Here is a 25,446-nt window from a genome sequence, read left to right as displayed (position 1 = left end):
TTTATGCATTTTCCTTGTAATATAGTAGCTGTATTCAATTATTATTATTATTATTATTATTATTATTATTATTATTATTATTATTATTATTATTATTATTATTATTATTATTATTATAACAATACAACTTTTTTCTCTCAAAAATACAGCCTTATTCATAAAGCTTACAACTTTTTGTAACATTATAAATTTATGCTACAACATTGTTCTTGTAACATTGCAAATTTATTGTCCTTAATTTGTGTCTTTTTTCTTACAAAATTTGACAGAATTTTCCAACTTACGGTTGTAACTTTATTCTTGTAATGTACGCCTTTTTTCTTGTGATATTACAGCAGTGTTTTGTATCATTGCAACTTTATATTCCTTTGATGTGCACATTTTTTCTTACAAAATTTGACAGAATACAACTCTTCTCATAATATTGCAATGTCATGTTCGTAACATTACGTTTTTTTTCTCTCTGTGGAAAAATACCGTAAATCAATGATGTTATTCTTGTAAGTGTTTTTACGGTTATTTTTGTAGAAATATGCCTGTATTCTTGCAACATTACTTTTTTCCGCAAAGAATGTAACTTTAATCTCGTAACATTGCAGCATTTTTCTTGTAACATTATTCTTTGAACATAAAATTTTTCTCGTAACATTGAATTCTCAATGTAGATAATACAGCATAGAATGCAGCTTAATTCCTGTCATTATGTGCCAGCTTGTAACAAAATGTATTCACTTAGCATTACGTTTTTATTTTCTCGACATTACGGCTGTTTTCCCCGTCCAAAAATTAAATTCTTGCGTCTTTACCGTGTTTTGTGTATTCTTGTAACATTGCAACTTTTTTTTTTTCCCCCAAAAATTCTTGTAACACCACAGAGCTTTTCTCGTAACATTAAATTATCGTAATGTACGTCTTTTTCTTGGACAGAGACAGTACAATTTTCTTCTTGTAACATTTTGCTCTATTTCTGATCATATTGCAACTTTTTTCTCGTAAGGTTACGTTCTTATTCGTGTAACTTTACGACATTATATCGTAACGTGACGATCTAATTACATAATATTACGACTGTATGACTTTTTAAAAAATACATTTTCGTTGTAAATTGATATGCAAACAAAATAGCAAACCGAAAATATTTTAAGGTCGTAATACTTCAACGGCAATCTCATCTCCTGTTTTATTTTTCTCGAAGAACGGAATGTTTTGTTTGGGAAAAACAACAATATTTTTCTCCAGATATGCCCTTCATTATCAACAAACGCCAGCAAATGAACACGCAGGCCTCGACGCCCGTCCACAGATAAGCGTCGTCGTCGGGGCGTTGTAGCATCACGGCGTCACAGCGTGACCTTGCTGTTGCTCGCAAAGCCTCCACCTGCTTTCTGACGGATACTAATGGATAAAAATACCCAGAGGATCCCACATTCTGTGTCAATAGAGACTCAAGGGCAGCTGCCTGGGCACCCTGTTAACAGAGGAATGTACAAACAAAAGCCAGGGAATGCACACACACACACACACACACACACACACACACACACACACACACACACACACACACACACACACACACAGAGTGTGTGGAGCATCATCGTGCCTTGCCTGGAGGTGTATGACATTTGGAATAAACTGCCGTCGCTGCTCTTTCTCCCTCACTAGGGGGGAGGGAGTCGCTCCCGTGTCCCTCTTGGCACACTGACACGCTGCACTCGATGCGCTGAGCTGACAATTTAGCGCAAATATATTGTCATTAGCGGATGCTGCACCGCTGGCAAAGCGACCTCGCCGACCTTCAACACGGGGCCGTCTGGCATCCCGCGTGTCTGTTTAGCTCGTTACGCAGCTCCAGTGTCCCCCTCCTCTTTGTGTCCTCCCAGGACGACGGCTTTGAGATGTCCTTCTAATGCAGTTAAACACTCGTAATCACGTTGACATCGACGAGGCGCGTCACTTTACGGATAAGTCTCGCTAGAAGTGCTTTGGTGTAATGGGCTGTTCTATGCAATCTCTAGAACGTCTGGAAAAAACAATGTTTTTTTATATTGTAAATGCATTTATTTATTTGTAAGGTTGCAACGTTATTCTCTTAACATTACAATATTTTTCTTGTACTATTGCAACTTTATTATTGTAACATTGCGGTATTTTTCCGTCTTAAAACATATAACTTCATTGTCTTAACATTGGAGCATTTTTTTCTTCAAATGCCAAAAAATTATTCAAAAACGTTATGTCTTTATTCCTTTAGGCTGTTAATATTTGGGGCTTTTTTTGTAATAATACGACATTTCATTACCTCTTGTATAACCTTGAAGCATTGTCGTAACATACGTTTTTTGGAAAAATGAGTCCGTATTAAAAGCAGTTTTGAAGAGCTGAGTTTTTGGCATCAATCAGTTAACCAATCAAGGGTTGGTCTAGTCCATTGTTTGCTGGCCTGAATTTTAAATTCTTCGTGCAATGTATGCGTCCAGCTTTGTGGGAGCACTTTGGGGAAGCCACTCTTCTGCTCCCAGTGCTCCCACAAAGCACAGACTATCAAGGCAATGTTTGTGGAGTTTGGCCACCAATGTCCCAGTGTCTGTTTTCCATAGACAATTTCAAATGATATGCATTCATATACAGTATGCTGACGTGGCTCAGATTAAATCAAACAATCACTGCAGCACAGCGGGACTTTGCATTTCCGTAGCACGGCTTACTGGCATGTCTTCAACTGGTCTTAAGTCGTTGAGGTGGTCCTTGGACACGGAGACATTATCTGGCCACTGTCATGTGAGGAATGTAAGCCTGAGCTTACCCCCCTCCCCTCTGAAACAGGATCCAAGAATACAAAAGCACATCTCTTAACAAGAAGGTTACTTTGCTTTGAAAGCAAACCTGGAAGAGGTCACAACTTCAAAGGAACCTGCTATAGTTGGTCCTTTTTTTCATTGGACAGAATGACTTTTTCTCATTACCTCCATTAAGGCAGGATTTTATTAGGTTTGTTAGTATGCATCATCCTCGATGCAGTTTTTCATATATCAGTTCTTCCAATGATATTGAATAACAACGTTAGCGTTTCAACTACCATTATGTTAAAGGGCCGTCCCGACCCCACCAACTCTGGACGAACAAGTTAATTGTATTTCTTATATAGCGCCGGATCATACGACAGGGTATTAGGGCCACATGGAGAAAAAAATCGGAGATTTTGAGAATGAAGTCGTAAATTTACGAGAAAAAACTCGTAATGTTATGCTCTAGTTTCCCTCTGACACGCAATCTTACGACTTCTTTTTAGGACTTGCGACTATTCTCGTAATATTCCGACTTTTTTTTCTCGTAAATGTATGACTTTACTCACGTACTACTTTTTTGTCGTAAATTTCTGACTTTATTCTTGTAATATTACACATTTTTTGTCATAAATGTGTGACTTTATTCTCATATATTATGAGTAATATTACGAGTTTTCCCTTTACTCTCAAAATCTCAGATTATTATTATTATTTTTTTTTCAATACACCATCGTAAGATCACAACAGAAGTCATTTTTTGTATAAGAATAACATCACTTGTTAGTTAAGTTTCTAAATTTAATTATGTCTCCCAAGCGGCAGTGCGCCAAAGAAAAGGAAAGTCACAACTGAAAATTAATTCATTCAAAAACGTGACTATGCTGCACATTTTATACACTGCCAAATATCGTCACAGCAGATTTAGTGTTTTAGTTGTGCTTATGCAGGATTTAGTTGCAATTAGGTTTTGCAATTTTGCATAAAAGGTTACCTGCTTTTCCCCCCACAAGTATCTTTGTGTGTGCCCTGCTCTTGTTATGTCCATTGTAAAGTTCAGCGGGGTCAGACCAGAGTAGGGCGGCGACAAGTGAGCAATTGTTACACAACTAGGCTGTTCTTGTTGTGAGGATTAATTTGTGCTTTTCGCAGCTATTTCCCAAAACGCAACAGCAACAAATCCTCCCAGAGCAAAGTGCTGCAATTAGAGCGTCCCCCCCCCGTCTTTGAGTGGCAGGGTTCAAAGTCGTAAGCGCCTCAGACGGAGATGCGTAACGAGGACGCCGAGAGGAAAGCTGCCGCTGCTCGTCTGAGTGAATGTCTTAATTACTTTCACTCACAATAGCCGGCTTTAATAGCAGGTTTTACAGCGCACATCAGACGCATGCCCTGGGGAGCTTTTTGTTTTCAAAGTGTGGTGATGCTGACCCAGTGAACAGATTTGACCCAGCAAACTTTTTGAAAACTGTCACCCTGCACAGTGCGCCCAATTTCACAATGGACTTGCAAGATTTTCACCCATCGTGAATGCTTATTCATTTAGCCCCACCGCAGGTGGTCTTCCTTTTGACCACCTATTAGAAGCTTCCTCTGTGGATGGTACTCCCAGTGAGATAATTATCAGCCAAACACAAAGCGCTGTTCACCTGCCTCTGGTAGGTGCATGCTAGGCCACTAGTTGGCAATGTCACTGTAAGCAAGACATCATCTTGTCCTACCGGGTCTTAAGTGTAAGTGTTGGTATACAGTACAGACAGACGGACACAATTTTACACCACGTCAAACATGTGTTACTTTGCAAGTGCCACTGTTTTTTTTTTTACAGAAACGATAACAGTGTCATTTCTACTATTGACACAAAATTAATGAAAGAATGTAATAAATATTTGTATTTAATTTGTATTAAATAGCGTTACATATATAAAATACTCAGATTTATGAAATATACAGTAGGCCTATTTATTTAATTTGTGTTACATAATGTTTATATGATTCATAAAATGTTTTATACATATTTTTATTTAACTTGTATAAAATAATGTTCAGTATTTATATAAATTATTTTGTTAAATAATCAGATTTAATACATATTTTATTACATTTTTATTAATATTAAATATTTCTATAATTAAATAATCACATGATTACATATTTGTATTTATTTTTGATTAAATATTACTAAATGTTTATATCATTTATATTAATAAAACATCATAATTATTAAAAAATATGATGTAATTTGTACTACATAATAATAATAACAATAATAATAATAATAATAATGCATTTTATTTGTAAGCACCTTTAAGTTAAAAGCAACGCACACATAAAACGGGGATTAAAAAAAAGCCATATAAATTAAATAAGATAAAATAAAAAAATGGCATGATAAATTATAGAGAGTAAGATGTCCCGAATAAGTGTTTTTTGAGTGTGGATTTGAACAGAGGAAGAGAGTCTATGTTGTCACATATTATTAAATATGTATATTATTCAGTAAATACTTTTTAGGTCCAAAAAGTGCAGTTCTCATGTAAAGGAGGGACACCTTTTTGTTTCAAGTGAAGTTGTTTGACAGAACAGGGTTACACTTGTGTTAATAAGCAGTCTTATGCATACAGGATGACACCTCTCTTAAGTATACATACAGGGGATACTTGGAACACGGCAATAGCCCCATTGTTTTCGAAAGCTTGCATCCTTTGTTTGAGGCATGCATCCGCCTGCTATCTGAGCTCAGCCCAAGCCTAATGAATATGTGGCTTGGCCTTTCACCACCGGTGAGAAGGAAGCCTTCTAATCTGTGCGAGCAGACGCCACTGTAGTGGTGGTCTGAGATAAGACCAGCCGAGTGGTTTCTCACCTGTATCGCATAGGACAGCTTCAATTAATGAAACCTTTCAGTATTGATCGCAGTGTTATAAGTCGCCTTTTTAGTGTCACACAGGAAGCCAGTGAAATACGTGACTGTAAACCTCTGAGTAGTGGTTGCGTTCTTCATCATGTCCTGCAACAGTCGTTACTTTTGCATGCGCTCAATAGCTCAGTTACATAAAAGGTCGGTTTGCTTCTGGTAATCCAGGAATGCCGTTGCAAAACCTCTCTTAGGCCGTACTTGCACTGCATGGCGCAACTGACTCAAGAAAGAAACAAAGTGCACGGAATCGGATAAGCTGAGGTGAGAATAAAAACTGTGGGTACAAATCTGATACTCATTGGAGATCTGCCAAAGTGATACAGTATATGTCTGCAGATTACTCCTCCCGAGTTCTTAATAAGTGACAAATTTTGTAATAGAAATAAAATACAAAAGACTCAAAATAACACAAAAAATAAACCCACAGCACGGCTTCTCACCCGCAACTAATAAAGATGTCATTCAAAGATGCATTTAATTAATGACAGCCCACATCTTTCACAATAGGAAGCACCGCGACTAAGACTAGAAATCATCCACAAAGTCAAGAAAACAGGCTGAAGCATGAACGCACGAATGATCAGTGTGAGCACAGACCAGCGGGGGCCAGGGGAGGGAGAGGTTCGCCCCAAAATGTCCAGCACGGTACCAATGGCTGAAGCGTGAATATGCCCCTTTTTGACTTGCAGCGTAAAAGCAGCCTTGTTTTGCCAAACGTGTCAGGGAAAAACATGCCAATTTCCTTGCCCTGCCTTTTGCCGGCTGAATGCTTTGCCATTCAACATGCCTGGCACCAGGCTCGACGCAGCACCCTTCCCTGCTGTGGCCTTACATAATGGCTGCAAGACAGAGGGCGACGCCTCGGCCCGTGTGACGGTGCTTTTGTGCAGCGTTTGCGCCTCCAAGCGCCACCCGAGTCTTCCATTGTTTGGTTGGCATCCTCAGGAGGAAATGCCTCTCTCTGCTTGTTTGGCTGACACACACACACTACACACACGTCTGTGGTAAATGTTTAGCAAAGCCACGATGACGTGCAACGTTGCATCAAGGGAAGTTGACAAAGATGTCTGACCGTAGCACTTGACGCAACGTGAGAAAAGCCGCTGCCGGCTTGATCCGCATTGGCATCTCAGAATGTCCTTCCTCTGGTGGGACCACCTGTATTCCTGGAAGGATTAGTTTGGGGAAGGAAGCATAGGGGGGAGGGATTAGATGTTGTTTTTCCTGCTTGAGTTTATCTTAATTCATCAGCATGTCCTACTTTCGTCTGCTGCCCTTTTTCCATCCTCTAAAGATGTGAATGACCGTGATGCATCCAACAGGAAAAATGACTGACCAATCTTTTTTTATTATTATTTTTTTTTTACTACGCGCATGCCTTCATCCTGACTCATTGATACTTCTTTACCACACAAATATTTATGAGCATTTTGCGGTGATCGTGTTTCTCTAACAGGAGATTAAAACAAAAAATGGGGGTAGTAAAGTAGCATGTTGGCAGTGGAAAAGATGGTCTCCTTTACATTCTTTCCATACTGCAAATCTCAAATATTGGCGTCCGAAGCCATAATTGGTGGTTCTAGATGTTTCTTCTCCCTGCCAGGCTGCTTGTTGTTTGACAGCGGAGGTTCATTCATTGTGATGTGACTGGCTAGACTGCCACCTAGTGGGCGCAACTCAACCCAGTCTTAACTTATACCAATCATAATCATAATCATGAGTTAACATGCACGGTCGCATATTAATAATAGCATATTTATTTAATGCTTTTGAACTGCATGTAAAACACCTTCTGCTTTTATTGTAATTATTAAAGACTGTCATGTTTCGCCCGTGCCCCTGTGAGGATGTTTTGCTCGATGGCGTCCGTGTTTTTCAACCAATATTGCTCAAATTCTACACACATGCGCTCGTCACTCCCATAAAGGTGTGTGCCACATTTTGTAGTGATTCGGCCGAACACCGTCAGGTTACAGTGGGTGTTTTGTGACACATTTCAAGTCAATCCGACTTATGGGGGTTAATAACAGCGCCATCGTGTGGTGTATTTGTCAGAAAAGTAGTAGCACAGTCAACACAGCAAAGATGATTTTTTTTTTTTTTTTTTTTTTTTTTTTTTTTAGAAAAGTTCACCCTTTTGTGTGCAGCGGTTCAAGAGCAGTTGGATTGTGGCGTAGTTGATCAGGGCTGTAGTTCTCCTGCCTGCCAGCAGATGGCAGAGAGGGACCAAGCATGACTCCCAGTGATTACCCCCTCACTGTAATCCCACCCACCACAAACACACTGTGGACATCAGGTTGTGCTTTTCGTGGGAATGCCGGCGTATGTGTGATGTAACTGGGCCTTGAGGGCCCTCAGGAATGAAGGAATGTCTTGCACTTCATTACGGCCCAACCCAGGTTGGCTAATTTAGGCGTGACTCCTCACCTTTTGCACCCTTGAGAACAATACTGCAACATCAAACAGTTGATAAATGATGCATAAATATTTGCTAAATGAAGAATTATGACACAATTTCTGTTAGTCTCATTTGTCAACAAATGTCAATAGGTAAAGGTCCAATGTTATAGTATAGTTCAGCAAACTTAAATAAGCCCTAGATGTGCCACGATAGCGTATTGGAAGCGTGTTGAGTGCTTTGACTAAGCTGCAGGGAATATACCCTATGTGTAGCTTTAATGCTTATGAGCTGTGTGTGTGTGTGTGTGTGTGTGTGTGTGTGTGTCTCCAAGAAGTGCTATTGTGTACTTTATCCACTTTTTATATGCAGTCATCTCTTTATTTCGGTTAATTGGTTCCAGGTATGACCTTGATAAGTGAATTTCCGCAAAGTAGGATTCCTTATTTACAAATGGAATATTTGTGGAGTTAGAGCATAGAAAACCTGTTTACGCCCTTCTAAATGTGTTTTTTTTTTACATTTTTAGAGTCCTCTAGACATGAAACAACACCCCTGTAGTCACCTTCACGCTCATATTACCCAATATACTGGATATAAGAGAAAATAAGACAGAAATAAGACGTAATATAGACTCACAAGTTAGCATTGAGAGAGTTCACTGTTCACATCCACAATAAATTCTGTACAGTCATCATTTATAAATGTTTTTGCATTGTTTTCTGCATGTCACACTATATGCATTCTTTATCAAATGTATTTACAGGTACATTATTCCCTATGGGAAAAAATTGCCTTGGTTTTCATACATTGACCTTTTGGAACTAATTCATAACTAAACCCAAAGTTTGACTGTACAGTAATCCCGCGTTTATTGGTGTAAATATATTCCAGACCCGACCGTGATAAGTGAATTTTAGTGAAATAAGATTTCTTATTTACAGTATAAATTGAATATTTTGGGATTTAGAGCATAGAAAACCTGTTTATGACTTGAATTACTCTTTTGAACGCATATTGTTTTGTGAAGCTAAAGTCTTTACTTAAATGACCCAGCAACTTTTCAGACGTCCGTTCCTCGTCACCGAAATCCTGCCAGAACTGGACTCGCGGGACCAAATGGGGATGTCATACAACTCCATGTCCAAAAATCCCAACTATCCCTTTAAGGAGTGGGACAAGAGGACGTACATGTTAGCAACACTAGCATAACTATGTGTGCTAAAGTGCTAACAGCAACATCACGCAAGATTACCGTAGTCCATTTAATGAAGACCAACAAAAGAGAAACAATGAAACCTACTGCTCCCATGTCTGTAGCTGACTGACGGACAGATGGTAGAGTAACAGGCTTTATTTTAAGATGTGTAGCGAAGCCTGTTCATCATCGCTAATGACAATTTATAATGACATGGTCATAACAGGTATCCCCACTGGACACCTGCATCAGGCATTTCCTCAGTAGACCACACGTTCTCTTGAAGAACCAGGGCTAAGAACTTGACGGCTCTTTTCACTGCAGTTGTGTTTTCAGTGGGCGTCCAAACACACAATCCACACTTGTACATCATCCAGTTGCTACAGACACACACTCAGTCTCGACTAAACTGGTGGTCAGTGCCTCCAGTGTGTATCAGCACACAGTAGAGTAGCTGTCTCTGGAGCTGGTTCACCTCTTAACTTGGACCCGGGCCCAGAAGTCCCAGAACTCACTGGGTGACTGTATAAAGGCATTGAATGGCCATTTCATACGCAATGTATTTCCACTATTAAGTTCTGTGTGGCACACATAGTGGTCACCATACAGTACTTGTTCATCATTCTGGTTTATTCACTTGCTATCAATCTGAATGTGCCTTTTGAGTTTAGGGGCAGCATTGAGTCACTCAGTCTCAGACTAAGTATTCATACATTTTCCTGATTTTTCTGTGTTTCCACAGGACCTGGAGATCGTCTACTCTTATCTGCACGGGATGGAGGCCTTGTCCAACCTACGTGAGCACCAGCTGAGGTGGGTGTCGCCCGTCCACTCATCTGCATAACTTTCAGTGCTCAACATTTCACTGCCCTAAACACAAAGATAAACTTACGGGATACCGTAGTATTGTGTAAAGTAAGTATCACGAGATTTGGCATTGGGTGTGTGATCCAAGATGGCTGAATAAACAAGCAATGCTGAGGCTTTATTACAGTGTTCCCCCGTTTATCCCGGGGGATAGGTTCCCAAAATAGCCCTCAATAAGTGATATCCACAAAGTAGCCAACTTGGTTTTTTTAATACAATTTTTATATACTGTATGTTTTAAGGCTGTAACCCCCCCCATACACTTTATACACTTTTCTCAGACCAGCATTTACATTTTTCTCACATTTCTCTCTTTTTTTAAACACTCTATGTTCAAACCTTTGTTTGGATTTTAACGCTCAACCTACGAGGTTTGACACAAGAAATTATTAAGTGACTCGCACATATTTCACTCCTCTGACCGTACCTCTTCGTCTTGGCGCCTCTCCGCTAAAGCATTATTTTGTCCTTGTTAAAACATATTGTTCCTGTATCCTCGTCGTCGTTGTCCTCCAACCAAAGATTCATTTAGATTACTCTGTGATGGCGCCTTACAGCCGCGTAACATCTACCTTCCTTCAGTATGTCCACAAGTCCAACTTTTTGTACGACGGTTAGCATCTTTCTGTGCCGTCTACATTGTGGGCTTTGTCGGGGAGAAAACGTGCAAACATACAGAGTTCAGTCTCTGCAAGCTGATTGCTGGTGATCAGACAACAGGAACACGGCAGTTTGACACAAAGGAGATTGATTGACAACGGTCTACAGCCAATCAGGATGCAGAAGACAATGAGTGGATTCTACCTAGCCAATAAGAACGCAGAACACAATGGCCGGGTGCTCCCTTAGCCAATAAGGATGCAGAACACAATGCACGTTCATATGCTGTAAAAGTAAAAGCACTAAAATTGCAGTTAAAAACCCAGTGAAAAAGCGAGTCCACACTGTAATACCACAAGATTCAACAATTTGTTTCGTGAAATAAGGAACAATAACCTGGACAGTGTATGAATCATAAAACCGAAACATATGAAAATGGGGGTGCGTGAAAACAAGAGGTTCCACTGTATCTTTTTTGTCAAAGGAGGTTCACCAAAATTGCAATACTGCACTTCCCCCACTAGGCAGAACCGATACACTTTATGTGCGCTCCCGTTGGGTCTTTTGCCTTTCCTGAAGATGCCTGTTGGGATACGCCGTGATCCTCTTCAACAGGGGCGTCCAAACTTTTTTTCTTCGTGGGCCTTATATTGATAATTCCATAGATGCGGGGGCCATTTTGATATGTTAGATTTTGTATGCTGAAACCAATCCAATGTAAATGTACTTATAAGTTATATGCAATCTTTTAAGATGATATTGGATCCCAATGGAGCACTTTAGTAAGTTTCTTCTAATAAAATACTCCATCCATCTCTCGGTTGTGGCTCTTGTAAACCTGCATTCTTCTCTTCTTGGCCGAAGAGCTCTGATTCCGCAGCCTTTTCTGCCACGCCTACTCTGTTGCAGTTGGTCAGGGGTCTCGAGGGTCGACTCCTTAGCAGCAAGTCTCTACTCTTCCATTGCCCTCTTAAGTACTTCTGAAATGTGTGCACTGGTGTGGGTTTCGTGCATTACCCAAGTTTTGCGGTACAGCGATCCCTCAAATTTCGGTTTCTCATTTTTTTTTCTCGGTTCGTTTTCTCAAAATATGTTAATTAACAAATCATTGCTGTTTGGTGGATGACTGTGGCCTATAATTAGTCTTAAAAAAGCATTTAAGCGCATTTTGCATATTTTTTGGCCTAAATTAAACATTTTCAAGCATAAACACTGCTAAATGAACTAAAGTGCAAATACAAGTATAAGGCATTCAAAAGAAGCATTCAAAGACGTGATGATATGTAATGTTCTACATTGGTCACTAGGTGTCAGTAATGTTACACTGATGAGACAATAGCCACCGCGGGAAGTACTGTACAGAAGTCGGAAGTAAAAAAAGGAACAAGGAATTCTCTTGATGTGCACATGTGAGGCTTTATTATGTCTTATTTATGTCTTAGATGTCTTATTTTGTGTTACGAAAGCTACTATATTGGGTAATACAAGTGCAAACGAGACAACAGGGGTGTTATTTCATGTCTGGAGGGCTCTAATAATGATAAAAACTGTATTTAGAAAGTTGTAAACAGGTTTCCCATTTATATAGAAGGACAGTGAGGTCTGGAACCGAGGTCTGGAACTGATTAACCACGATAAACGAGGGATTACTCTACAGCCAAATCTCTGTTTTCGATATTTATTTGTTGCAGACTAGACAAAAGCCAGAATGTAGTAAAACCAAACAATGTTACAGTACTGGGCAAATGGACTTTAATTTTTAACGTACGCCACGGGCCTTGCGTTGGACACCTCTTTCATTTCTACTCATCTTAAGAGCTTCTCATAATTGTCAACTTCAAGCCTTGAAATTGGCTGTAATTATCATCTAATTGTACATAGCGTAGTACAAAACTACCTTATTACGAAATCATAAAAATACACTACCCTAACAAAATGGCCATTTTTGCGATGCCGTGCCAACCTGTGCGTCACTGCATGACTTTCCCGGCAGTACATGTGAGGAGCGTGTTCCCGTGCAGAGTGTGCATACGTGTGGATTATACCGCAGAAGGAACAATGTGCAACAAGTACATGACCCGTGAGCTGGAACATTCCACTGAGTGACCCCTTATCCCCACCCGCCCCTCTCCCCCTGCTCCCTTGCGCTGGGATGGTGTGGAATGTCGCTGTGGTCCAGCAGACCAGCCCGCCACTTCTGCTAACTTTGGCTTCTGTAAAACCTCGACATCACACTCACCATAGCATTATGTAAAGGATCTTTTTTCCCCCTTCCCCTGTGAGGAATGTGTTTTTCCTTGCTGTGGTTCCTTGTTTTTTCCCCAGACAGGGTTGTTTTTGCTTGCGTCCACGCCCCCCAGCTGTTTTTTTTTTTGTGTGTTTTGATGAGCTACTGCAGGTTAAGCGTCTGTCTGTGATGTTATGAGGCCTTTCCGGAAGGCTGCATGGGAAAAGCCTGGATGACATTCTTGTACACATGTGGCGGGAAAAGCCTTGGGAAAATAGTAACCTCACGAAGCAATGGTCATGATGAATGTTGCCTAACAGTGTTACATAATGTTTGCTTTCAATTAATGGAGGGCGATGCTGTTCCACTCCAGTCATGTAGGTGGCAGTACAGTCATCCCTTGTTTATCACGGTTAACTGGTTTCAGACCCAACCGAGATAAGTGAAGCAGGATTCCTCATTTACAGATCGAATAGTTAGAGCATTGAAAATCTGTTTACAAACTTGTAAATATGATTTTTAACATTGTTAGAATCCTCTAAACATGAAATAACACCTTTATAGTCATCTTTACACTTCTATTACCCAATATAGTAAGCATAATAAGAGCAAATAAGACATAAGTAACAATAATAATATAGACTCACACTCACTCCTTTTTTAATTCCTATTTCTGTACAGTACTTCCTGCGGTGGCTATTGTCTCATCAATGTAACATTACTGACACCTAGTGACTGGTGCAGAATACTACATATCATCACAACATATGCCTTATATTTGTATTTTAGTTTATTGTGTCATTTTTATGCTTGAAAATGCTTAATTCAGGCCAAAGTTATGATTTATTTTTCTAAAAACAGGTCATAGCCAACCATGAAACAGCAAAGATGTATTCATATATTTTTCAAAACTGTGATAGATTGAAGCCATGAAATTTGAAGTGCCAGGTGGCAAAGGACGTAATTCTGGTGGACCGGTGGGTCACTTCCCGTTTTGGCATCGAATGCACGTGTCCTGTGACAGCAAAAAGTGTAGATTAATTCCTCATTCTGCACCTTTCTCCTGATCTGCACCAAAAAGCGTTAGATTCTCCCTTTGCAAAGTTCTGTTAATATCTGCCATCCATCTAACTAACCAACCTACTAAAAAAAACAACCAAACAGCCTTCAAATTGTGTCTCCAGCAATTAAACCAACACTTGTTGTTGTTGTTGATGATATGCTGTCAAATGGACTATTAGCCATGTCACTGCTTCTCAATGTAACATCTGTTTCTGTACCTGCAGGATCATGTGTGAGACGGTGCGTTATGAGAGACACGAAGCCAATGAAGTGCTCTACTAGTAAGTACATGTTTGATTCCATCTCACCCCAATGGTGATAGTGCATGTCGTCCATCATGGTGCTGCATGAAGCACGCCATGGTGGTCCACGGTGAGTTATTGATGAGCCCGTGCAGGCAGGGTCCACTCGCTGACTCTAATGAAAACAAATGCCCATAAAGCGCCAATAACATGACACCACCTTGATGGAGGCGCGTGCTTATGTACATCACTTGGCAGCGTGGCGCTCTCTGACCTGGAAGCCATTTGCAGGCCGACTTCAGCTTGATTTAATAAGTGAAGGTTAAAAAGCGGTAAAAGCATTTCCTGGCGAGCATGCAGTGCTAATGGTTACATGCGGCCTCCAGTCTGGACAGCAGCTCAGCGTTTGTGGCACAGATAATGCTGAACCGATTCTTTCTATACATTCAATAACATTGCTCTCTATACACGGCAGTCATCTTGTCACCTCACCGCTACCCCTCAACGAGAAAACAGACAACTAAAACCCTAAAAAACAAAACAAAACCGAAAACCGGACAGCCGGTCACGCCAAGCCAAGCAAGAAACTAAAACTAACTGGGGAAAAAAACCAAACTGATGCTCAGCGTCACACCAGCAGCCAGAGAGAAGCAGCTGAGTGGCCCAGGAGCATGACGAGGTGGTGGAGACGAGCCTGCAGCAGACAAGACCGCACGAGCAGAGCAGGGAGCCACAGAGCAGAGCACACCTGCACACATTTATAGGCTCCAGAGAGGGCGGGGCCAATCTGCTGCTTCCTACAAAAAATAAACACGCAAAAATCAAGCACATAAAAAAACATCGCTCAAACATAACAGAAGCTAAGAGACTATCCACACGGAAACGTTTTCAGGTCAAAATAGCAACGTATTTTATCGTTTCAGCTTAGGGGGCTCCTATCAATCGTCCACCGATCAGCATCGGGCGATTTCCGTGGAAAATCACGAGATCGGCACATGCCGATAAATTATTTTCAACGCCGATCACAAAAGCTGATCACCTATGGCTAGCTCTGTTGCAGCCGCAGCTATCTTTTTATGCAGTGTAGTGTCTCAACCTAACTAACGTCTTTGTTAGCGTCATCCTCTCACTTTTCCCACAAAAACAATCATGTGTGCCGTGTGGACATTAACTAGCAACACACGCCATGGAAGCTATCTTGTGGGGGTAGCACGGTAATAGCTTTAATACGGCATTTGAAGAACAAACAATTGATGTGGCTAACACTTGCACGTGCGTATGTGCCTGACGGTCAGAAGGCTGAGCTAATAACCTGAAAAATAATTGAATTAATCGGACGAGAGTTCGCGGAGTGCTTTATCATGTACATGGAAGTTCCACCAATGTACTCTCACATCCAAAGTCTCCTTACTTTTCCCCTTTACGGCACCCGGGGCCAATAGCACTATTAATAATAGCATTATTAGCATTATATTATTAGCCAATAGCATTACAAATAAATTGAAAAATGTATAACTAATCCATGTGATTGGTATCGGCCGATTTCAGTGCTGGATGATCGGAGTGATCGGAGCATCCCGAGTTTCAGCCTTTCATCCACACGGAAACGGCGTTCTCAGTGTCCTGAAACGGTATTTTTTTAAAACGGCTTCAAGAGTGGTTAAAATCCGAAAACGCCGGCTTGTCGTTTCAGTGTAGACAGCCGAACCGCAGTTTTACAGAAACAATGACGTCACCGACCCGTCGCCGTCACATGACCAGAAGTGAGCTTTGTCGACAAGCCAACATAATATCTGAAAAATTTCTCACCCCAGTTGGCATTCTCATGACATTCTCATTGTCTTATACTCCCAAATGATTCACAGAATTAATTCCACTTCATCGTGCCTTGGAAACCGGAAGACGACAGACTTATGTGCATGTGTTCTTTCTTCTTCTATAGTTTGGTGTGACACCTGGTTCTGTCTGTGTGCCTGCTTACGCCGTTACGTTTGTTTATTAACTCATTCAATCCCAGCCATTTTTCAAAATTCAACCCCTTCAGTACCGACCATTTTGGATGACTTTGACTGATTTGTCAAGGCACACAGAATATTGTGTTCTATGGCTATACAAACATGAAACTTACCAAAGGAAAGATTAAACTCTTGTCTTTCATCAGAATAAAAAGTTTGTTTCTACCTTTCTCCTTTCTTTAGTAATCAGCAGTAGAACATCAGTACGTTTCAGGAAAATAACAGTTCACAACAAAAAAAGGGAGAAAAACATATGTTTGTGAAAAGATACATTTCAAGCATAACTTTCGCTTTGACACAAATTTTTGCTTCTGCGGCGGCCCATATATTAAAAACAACTGTACCAACATAAAAACACACAAAAAGTTGTTTTACATCAAAAGAACTATTTATTTACAAATATAACACATTGAACTATTTACAATTTTCACATTTGGGACTAAACTGTGTGTGTGTGTGTGTGTGTGTGTGTGTGTGTGTGTGTGTGTGTGCGCGTGTGCGCGTGCATGCGCAACACAAAACTGCTGCAACAATGACATCTTTTCGCGTGCACTTGTGTCATCACCTCTTTTAGACTTTGGCGCAAAAAAACTTAAAAGACGTCTATGGGATCGGGCGTTGGGGTTCATAAAAACGTATTAACATGTCTTTGGTATTGTTATTGATGAGTTAAGATAAGTTATAGCTATGTTATACAGTACATATGATTCACAATAACTAAACACTATCAAGATAAATACAAATGATTATGAAACCTAAACAAACCAGAAATAAAATATCAAAAATATATCAAGTCTCCTTTTTTTAAATTGTTTTTTATTTATTTGCATTAAATTCGTACGACACAGAGGTAACAAAAACGACTTTCTGTCGACTGACGAATAGAATAGAAATGCACTTCACTAAAAAATGACTTGCACCTTTGTCAAAAATAATTTTTGGAATAAAATTGAGAACAAAATAATCACTCCTGCCTTTTACGCTCAGCCAAACCAACTGGGTATTCATATCTTTAACACACAATTTGGGATAATATGAGCTGCTTTATTTGGAGCAACTTGCAATATATTTAAGTTTGTTTTCGTTGTATTTGACCAAATGAGCAATAATCAAAACGAGACAAAACTGCTATTTCAACGAATGTTTTCATTACTCAATTAGGAACAGATTTTCTACATTGCTTTACAACTGTGTGTGGTGTGCCTTGTGTTTTACATGGTTTTCACCCAGTGAGCCGTTCCCGTCCGGATGCAACTATTTACTAATCTGGCACAGTCTGGACTTTTTTTTTTTTTACCCGCCCCCCCAAAAAATCCCAGGAGCGTTCCCGTGTGGACAGGGCCAAAATGTCCTCATGCAGTTAGTTGGTATTAGTAAGTGGTGTGTGTCCGCTGTCACACGTCCTCCAATCAAACTTGTTAATTAAGTCTGTCAGTGTCAATGTGTGTTGTCCCCTAACAGCCGCCTGCTCCTCTGTGTTGAGTTTTGGTGGGGCGAGGGGGCATGAGAAGTCAGCACCTCATTAAAGGAGCCCGCTCGGCGGGGCATGAGCTGATTAAACAATAAAAATGTAGATGAAGCGGCGGACGCATAACAGAGCCTGTTTTTTTCTGTCTTTTCCCTCGGGTGCATTTGTGTAGGTTTGTTATTACTCTGCAGATTCATTCTGAATTTCAGCCCAAGTGCCGCCTACACTCACGTTTCACTGGATGACTTCCCAAGTGGACACCCGATTGATGCGTAGAAGTTTTACACGACGTATACATGCTGACCTGACACATTGTTTGTGTTAGTGACAACAAGGGATTGGCATTTAAAGAGAACCCTCAATTATCGATGAATTGCTCTTTTCTATACAGTACATGCTTGCTATTTGCTGGGGTTATGGTACATGGCCCCTGTGAATGCTGAAAAATATGCATAAAAAGCCCTAAAAATGCATATTTTTGGTACTCTAAACTAAGTATGTTCCGATAAAGGTTTTATGCTGCCAATTCATCCATCCAGGACTGAGAACGTCTGATACTGATTCCGATCACATGGATTAATTATACATTTTTAAAATGTATTTATGATGAGTGCTATTGGCCAGGGGTGCCGTATAAAGGAGAAAAGTCAGGAAAATTCCATGGTCCCTTGACTGCCAGGAGGCCCAAAAAATAAGTACAGTGTTCCCTCGCTTTATCGCGGTTCACCTTTCGCGGATTTTATTAGTGCTTCTTTTTTTTTATTACAGCGTATGAATGCTGTTACAGGCCTAGCCAGGCCCTTTAAGAAGAATTGCATTGTGGGAAGTTGAGTGTCTGTCTCTTCCTTCTCTCTTGTTTTCTGTATCGCGATTGGCTGTAGACCATTGTCAATCAGTCTCCCTTGTGCCATCCTGCCATGTCTCCTGTGTCATCGCTAGCTTGCTTGCTTGCTAGCCTGTAAATGAATCTTCGGTTGGTCTGTAGCAATATGTTTTAACCAGGATACAAAAATGCTGCAGTACAGTGGAACGGTGCCAGGACAAAAAGGCACGGTCACAAGAGTGAAATATGCGTGACTGACTTAAGAATTTCTTGTGTTAATCATTAAGGTTGATCATTAAAATTCAAACAAAGTTGTGAACTTTTTTGAGTGTTTAAACGAGAGAAATGTGGTAAGTGTATAAAGATGTACTGTAGGGGTTTTACAGCCTTAAAACATTCATATATGGGGGGGAAGGGTTCATCGGACTACACCACTGGCTACAGTATGTGACATGAAAAAGGAACCATAAAATCAACTTCATATTTTACTTACTTTTTCAAGATCACTGGTGGAAGGTAAGTGAGAGAGCACTCGGCGAAACCGGTGTCTTCCGCCGCTGAGAAAGCCCAGTCATTCAGTCCGATGAATTCAATAATTTTTCGGGTTATTTGCTTAGCCTTCTGACTGTCACACACATATGGGCGAGTGTCCACATGGCTGCGTTAGCTGCTGTTTGACTGATAATCAGCTGCAGGCTGCCATAGTACCAGCCACAGGTGATCGATCGGCTTTTGTGATCAGTGTTGAAAGGCATTTGTCGGCATATGCCAATCACGTGATTTTTCACGGAAATCGGCCGATACTGATCGGTGGCCGATCGATTGGAGCATCCCTACACCCGTGATTGTCAACTGGTGGGCATCGCGAGGCATTGTCAGTGGGTCGCGGGACTGTGCCTGAGCAAAAAATAATAATAATGTACAGTCGTCCCTCGCCACTTTGCAAACATCGCTCCCTCACTCTATTGCGGTTTTTCAAAACATGTCCAACATGACAGAGTGAAAACGAGTTCTCCTCCCATTCTGTGTGGAAGTGGTACGTTTTTGTCATTCTTCCCCACTCCGTTTGAAACCCTTTCTTAAGTTTACAATAAATAAATTGGAGGCTAACTAGTTAGCTTTGTAGCATGCTATGCTTAAAGCGGCAGCCGTATTTTCTGTCCCTGCACAGATCCCGTAGCCTGCACATAAGGGTTGCGCAATGGGGCGTAAACAAAGAATAACAGGAGTGTAAAGTTGACTACAGGGGTGTTATTTCATGTCTACAGGGCTCTAATAACAGTATAGCCGTATTTAGACAGTCATAAACAGGTTTCCTATGCTCTAAGTATGAAAATACTCAATTTCTTCAATATTATTAATAAAATTCTTACTTCGCGGAAATTCACTTATCACTTATCACCAATTAACTGTGATAAACGAGGGACGACAGTAGCTGCAGCCCTCTTTTTTTCCCTGGCAGATAGCGCCATGAAACCACTTTCTAGTTAACTTAGCATTAAAAAAATCCCAAATATGCGGGTCAGCCAATGCCAAACCACAAAAAGGCGGGGATCTACTGTATGTTTGAACTGATATACCAACAGAAACCTGTTGTTTTCCTAAAAAAAAATTTGTCCCTGATTTAACATGAACTAACGCAGTACAAACGGTAAGGGCAGTGCAGCCTTTGGCTCTGAGACTAGAGGTTAGTCTAGCTGATTAAATAACAGTGTGCTAACATATGAAAACGGACTACAACTCCCAAGTACAGAAGTTGCAAGAATGAAAACATATTAAAGCGTTTGCCTGCCTAGGGAACCTCGCAAAAATATTCAAACGCACAAGCCGACTGCAGCAAAATGAAGATTAGTCTAGTTGAATAAATAATAGCACGTTAACTTGTGAAAACAAACTACAACTCCCAAATATAGAAGTTGCAAGAATGGAAACAGTGAAGCGCTAACTTTGCCTGCCTACGGAATCTCACTCCATTCACTTTCTACCAGTCTGTGTTGAAGATGCATGCCATGATGCAATATTTACTTAACTAACTTTGAGTTGAGGCTGGGAACTGTTCGGGCCTTTAAAGCCAACATTACTTTATACAGACTTACTTACTTAGACAACAATAGACAAGTGGTTCACCATACTCACACCCAGTGAGAATAAATAGGTGCCCTGGCAACTCTTCTCATTTCCTCCCCTAAACTTTCCGACTTTTACTTTTGCTTCTCGTTAAAAATGACGGTCATGTTGGCTTTCAGCCATCCGGCTGGCGTGGATTGAGAAGTGAAAAATCCTGTTCTTTAGTTTACCTCCGGGCATGAAGCACCAGCGAGACAGCGGGTTATTTTCCAATTTGGTGTGTCGGATCATTGAGTTTGCAGCCGTGAGTGTACTGCGTCACATAGCCTCTGCATCAAACGTTTGCATGTGCGCGTGAAAGTTTCTGAAGAGTGCTAACAGCCGTGTGTTCTAGCCGTCGTAGATCTGATTGACTTTCTCCCTCAGCGGGGTCTTAATCAGCTGTTTGCTCTGTAAAACGCAACCTCTCTTAATTGATTCCGTTGTGATGCTTTAGGGAAATCATGCAGCTAATGCAGCCATGTACTTCATTGAGATGTACTGTTGGTACATCTGCACTAGCTAATGAGACGCTGTATCAAAAGACAACAATGCTCACTTTTGAGAGCTTTTCTATACAGCAGATGCGGATTTTTCTATACATCTCTGCTTACGGTGAAGCACTCTGATGCGCGCATACGACCTACTTAACGACCCCATACCCCCGTGATATCCATATCATTCAGCAGCTTGGCTAACGACAGAAGGATAATTGTTGGATAAGTACTCATTTTCCCTGCCCGGAGCAGAAGCTCAGGGAAAGCGCTGATACCGCGAAAAGCCTGAACCTTCCAGTATTTACCATCCAGGGATTAGAGAGCCCTCTTGAGCTACAAGAGGCTGACCTGACACATTTCCACGAGTCCAGCAAGGAAGGTTGTTAGTATCTTCTGATTAAGCTCCTGCATTTCAACACGCTGTCACCTTTGGGCTGGGGTGTCCAAAGTTTTTCCCGCACCCGAGGGCCACATATAGACATATAGACATATAGATGTGGGGCGACCTTTTTGTTTGTGAATCACATGAAAACCAAATGTAGGTCAAGCTATGCAAAGCTGTCACATATGCAGTATTTGAAGAAAAAAAACACAGACTACAATGGTGGCCAATCTTTTTTTAATTTTTTTTTATGTACAATTTGGTAATAATTAATGAAAAAATAATTCCAAAATAAGACTATATACTGTATAAGACTATATATTTTATTATTTAAAATAAAACAAATATCTGTAGACGTCATCTACAATTTAATTTATTAATATATCATTTCTGATTTTCCAAATGATGTAAATACTATATTTTTTCAAGTAATGTACAGATAATTATAATGTGCTTTTATAGTAATTTTATGGAAATTATAATTGTAATGTCAGAGTGCTATTACAGTCATAAATAATAATAATATTGATATAATAATATCAGTAATAATGATAATAACAGTATAATAAATACATGTATTTATGTGTAATATAAATAAAAATAAACATATAAATATATATACACTGTAATGTAGTTTTATTTGTGTTTTTTTTTTCTTTTCGGAATGGCCCCGATACTCCTTCGTAATGATCTGATGCACGCCATATTTATTTTATTTTATTTTTTTAAATATGCTGCAGGCCAATAAATAACTAGCTGCGGGCCACAAATAGCTCCCGGGCCAGATTTTGGGCTCCCCTGGTGTAAGGGTTTCTATTAGTAAACACACCACAGAGCCTACATGGTCCAATGATTGACAGTATATGATGCTTTATGTTTTACGTCAGTCACACAATTATAGTTTTATGCAGCAATGGAACCCGTTCGCTTGCTTTTCCGTTTAGCAATGCTCCGTTTTCTCCTTTGTGCACACCAATTATGTAATTATTATGTAACATGTCCACCACTCAAAGACAATAAAAGTAACGCTAGCAAGTTCCATCTCCTGTGTGTTGAAACAGTCGTTGAGGTGGAAGAGGAACAAGCAAAGTAGCAGCAGTGCATTCTCAAGCATGTGAGGAAGACTTTCAAGCTTCTTCCCAAACAAAACATTACTCGGTTGACTTTAATGTGACGAGCAACTCTTTGTTTGACGGGAGCAGCAGCATCGCCCTGGTGCTGAGAGTCTCTCCAGTGTGTGTTTCATGGCAAAAGCATCTAAAAAAAGAATGAAAATAGTTTATGTCTTTATCGCCAGGAAGTGCCCGTCACATACTGCACTGTCTTGTCAGTCGAAACACAAACAAACCTCACACTCTGTGAACACTTAGTGCTTCTTGACTTTTCCGTGAGGCAGAAACTGTGTACAAGTAATAATAATGGGAAAAGGAATACAGTGGAACTCGCAGAAGGCGGTAACTCATCAAGTCCTGGTCCATCGTGTTCTTATTGGTGCTAAAAAGCGACCGAGATAGACCAGGTGTGTCCTAAGTGCGGCCTGGGGGCCATTTGCAGCCCGCAGCTGTTTTTTTATTGGCCCTTTGGCACATTGTAAAAAAAGAAATTAATACGAAAATAATTTAAAAAAACAACACAAATTGAGAAATAAGCAGTAATTTTATTGATCCATTTTCATGCTTGCAAAAACTAAAAGGTACATTTGTTTGGACAGATATAATGATGATAACAAGTATAGCTCATAAGAGTTTCATTTAAGAGCTGATATCTAGCAACTTCCATGGTTTTCTTGATAATAACCAGAATCACTGCCAAAAAATGGTAACTCTTATGAGCTATTTTTGTTGTCATTGTTATATTTGTCCAAACAAAGGTGCCTTTAGTTGTATCAGGCATTAAAATGAACAAGAAACTGAAGAAACAAGGGTGGTAACCATTTTTCCATGACGGGGCTAAGATGAAAGCCAAGCGGCTCGAAAGGAAGTGGAGATTCAAGCCTTCAGTACCTTCTATTATCATGGGAAACGTGAATTCATTACCGAATAAGATCCACGAGCTGGCTGCGCTGACAAAGAACGTCAAGACCTTCAGGGAGTGCAGCTTATTGTGCTTCTCTGAAACATGGCTAACATCTAGCGCCCCAGATGCTAACGTGGAGCTAGCGGACTTGGCACAGTCAGGGCGGACAAGAGCCTGTGGAAAGCGCAAAGGAGGTGGGCTTGCACTGTATGTGACCAGACTGTGGTGTCACCCTGGGCATGTGAACATTAAAATGACCATGTGTACAGCATTGTTGAAAATCGGTTTTCATTATAGGAAAAAAAAACCAGATATCCATATCTACCGATATTACATTTTTATGCCAATATCGGGCCGATAATATCGGACATCCCTAGTTATAATATTATGGGAATAAGGTCAAAATATCATGGAAATAAAGTCATAAATCCATCCATCCATCTATTTTCTATGCCGCTTATCCTAAATAGGGTCGCGAGGAAATGCTGGAGCCTATACCAGCTGACATCGGGCGAGAGGCGGGGTACACCCTGGATTGGTCGCCAGCCAATCACAGGGCACATAAGTCATAAGATAATTTAAAAAACCAACCACAGAAACGGGAAAAAACAGCTGTATTTTCACGAGAAAAAGCAAAAACTCGCAGTTTTACGAGAACAAACTTATAATATTATGACAGGAAAAAAATGATGCATTTTTAGTAGCACAGAGTTGAGATATTAAAGAAAAAAAACTATTTGTGTTACAAACAATACTAAATAATAATTGGAAAATGAGGTCGGGCAAAAAGTTATATTATGAGAATAAAGTCAAAATATTATGGCAATAAAGTCGTTATATCACAAGAAGAAAATGTACCAAGATTATTTAAGAAGAAAGTTGAAGTATTTGGGGGGGGAAAAATGCAAAAAAGTTTGGACACCCCTGATATAGACTGTTTTTGTCGACGTAAAACCACATGAGAAAGCACTTAGGCGACCGAGGCGAGGAAACACCAAATCACATGATTTGATGTCTTCTGAGGGCTACTTAGAGCAAGATGTGTAAAAAGTTTGTGTTAGTGATAGGAAGGTCTGTTTGGAATGTGGGGAGCGCACTTCTGTTCCCAGCAATCACAAAGACTCCAACCACATGATGACTGCGTTTGTCAGTTGAAAAAAAACGGAGGATTCCTGGCCGACATTCCGCATTTGACAACTCTTCCAGTACACACGACCCAGTTCAGTCAAGCTGTCGACGTACACAACTTTCTTATTTGCTGCTTTCCGGGGATTTTTTGTGTGTGTTACATCTCTATCTTCCCGTTCTCCCTTCGCTTGGCAATTAATAATTGAGCGTTTCACTCGCCTCCTGGAGGAGCCATGAAAGGACGCGGACGTTCCTGAGGGAGCGGGGAGGAGAGGAGTGTTTTTTATTTGGGGCTGCAGAGTGACGGAGGAGATGCCGGAGTTTTTCAGTAGGGTGTGCTGTTTGTAGCCAAAAAGCAAAAATGCGCGCACTGCTGCTGGTTGAGAGTGGATGGAGGCTGTGATAAATCGCAGCTGTGATTTATTTTTTGACGGGGGGTATCCAAACTTTTTCTACCGAGAGCCGTATCCACAAAAGACTGCTTCACCTTTTCTTTGTGAACCTTGCAATGTAGGTCAAGATATGCAAATATATTTGAATATTAAATATATTTGAAGAAAAAGTCACATGAAAATTGTTTTTTTTAACTTTCGTGATTAAGTATACTCTTGTGATGTCAAATATACTGTAAATTCTTAATAATAACAATATCAGTAAGAATAATATAATACAATATGATAGTAATAAGAAATAATAGTAATAATAATAATAATAATA

General features: G+C 40.2%; 1 protein-coding gene across 6 annotated transcripts in view; it reads left to right on the top strand.

The window, feature by feature from the left end:
* Nucleotides 1-25,446, top strand: part of rapgef2b (Rap guanine nucleotide exchange factor 2b) — a 126,003-nt gene that overhangs the window by 25,050 nt on the left and 75,507 nt on the right. For all 6 annotated transcript variants that reach the window (XM_054793011.1, XM_054793009.1, XM_054793008.1 and 3 more), the window contains exons 2-3: nt 10,039-10,109; nt 14,277-14,333. In XM_054793011.1, the coding sequence (XP_054648986.1) occupies nt 10,039-10,109; nt 14,277-14,333 (128 nt within the window). The remainder of the gene's footprint in view (nt 1-10,038; nt 10,110-14,276; nt 14,334-25,446) is intronic.

Source organism: Dunckerocampus dactyliophorus, chromosome 11 (genome assembly GCF_027744805.1).
Source record: "Dunckerocampus dactyliophorus isolate RoL2022-P2 chromosome 11, RoL_Ddac_1.1, whole genome shotgun sequence".
NCBI classification, from domain to species: domain Eukaryota; kingdom Metazoa; phylum Chordata; class Actinopteri; order Syngnathiformes; family Syngnathidae; genus Dunckerocampus; species Dunckerocampus dactyliophorus.
Note: the sequence above shows the minus strand (reverse complement) of the source record. Positions and strands in the feature narration are given on the sequence as shown.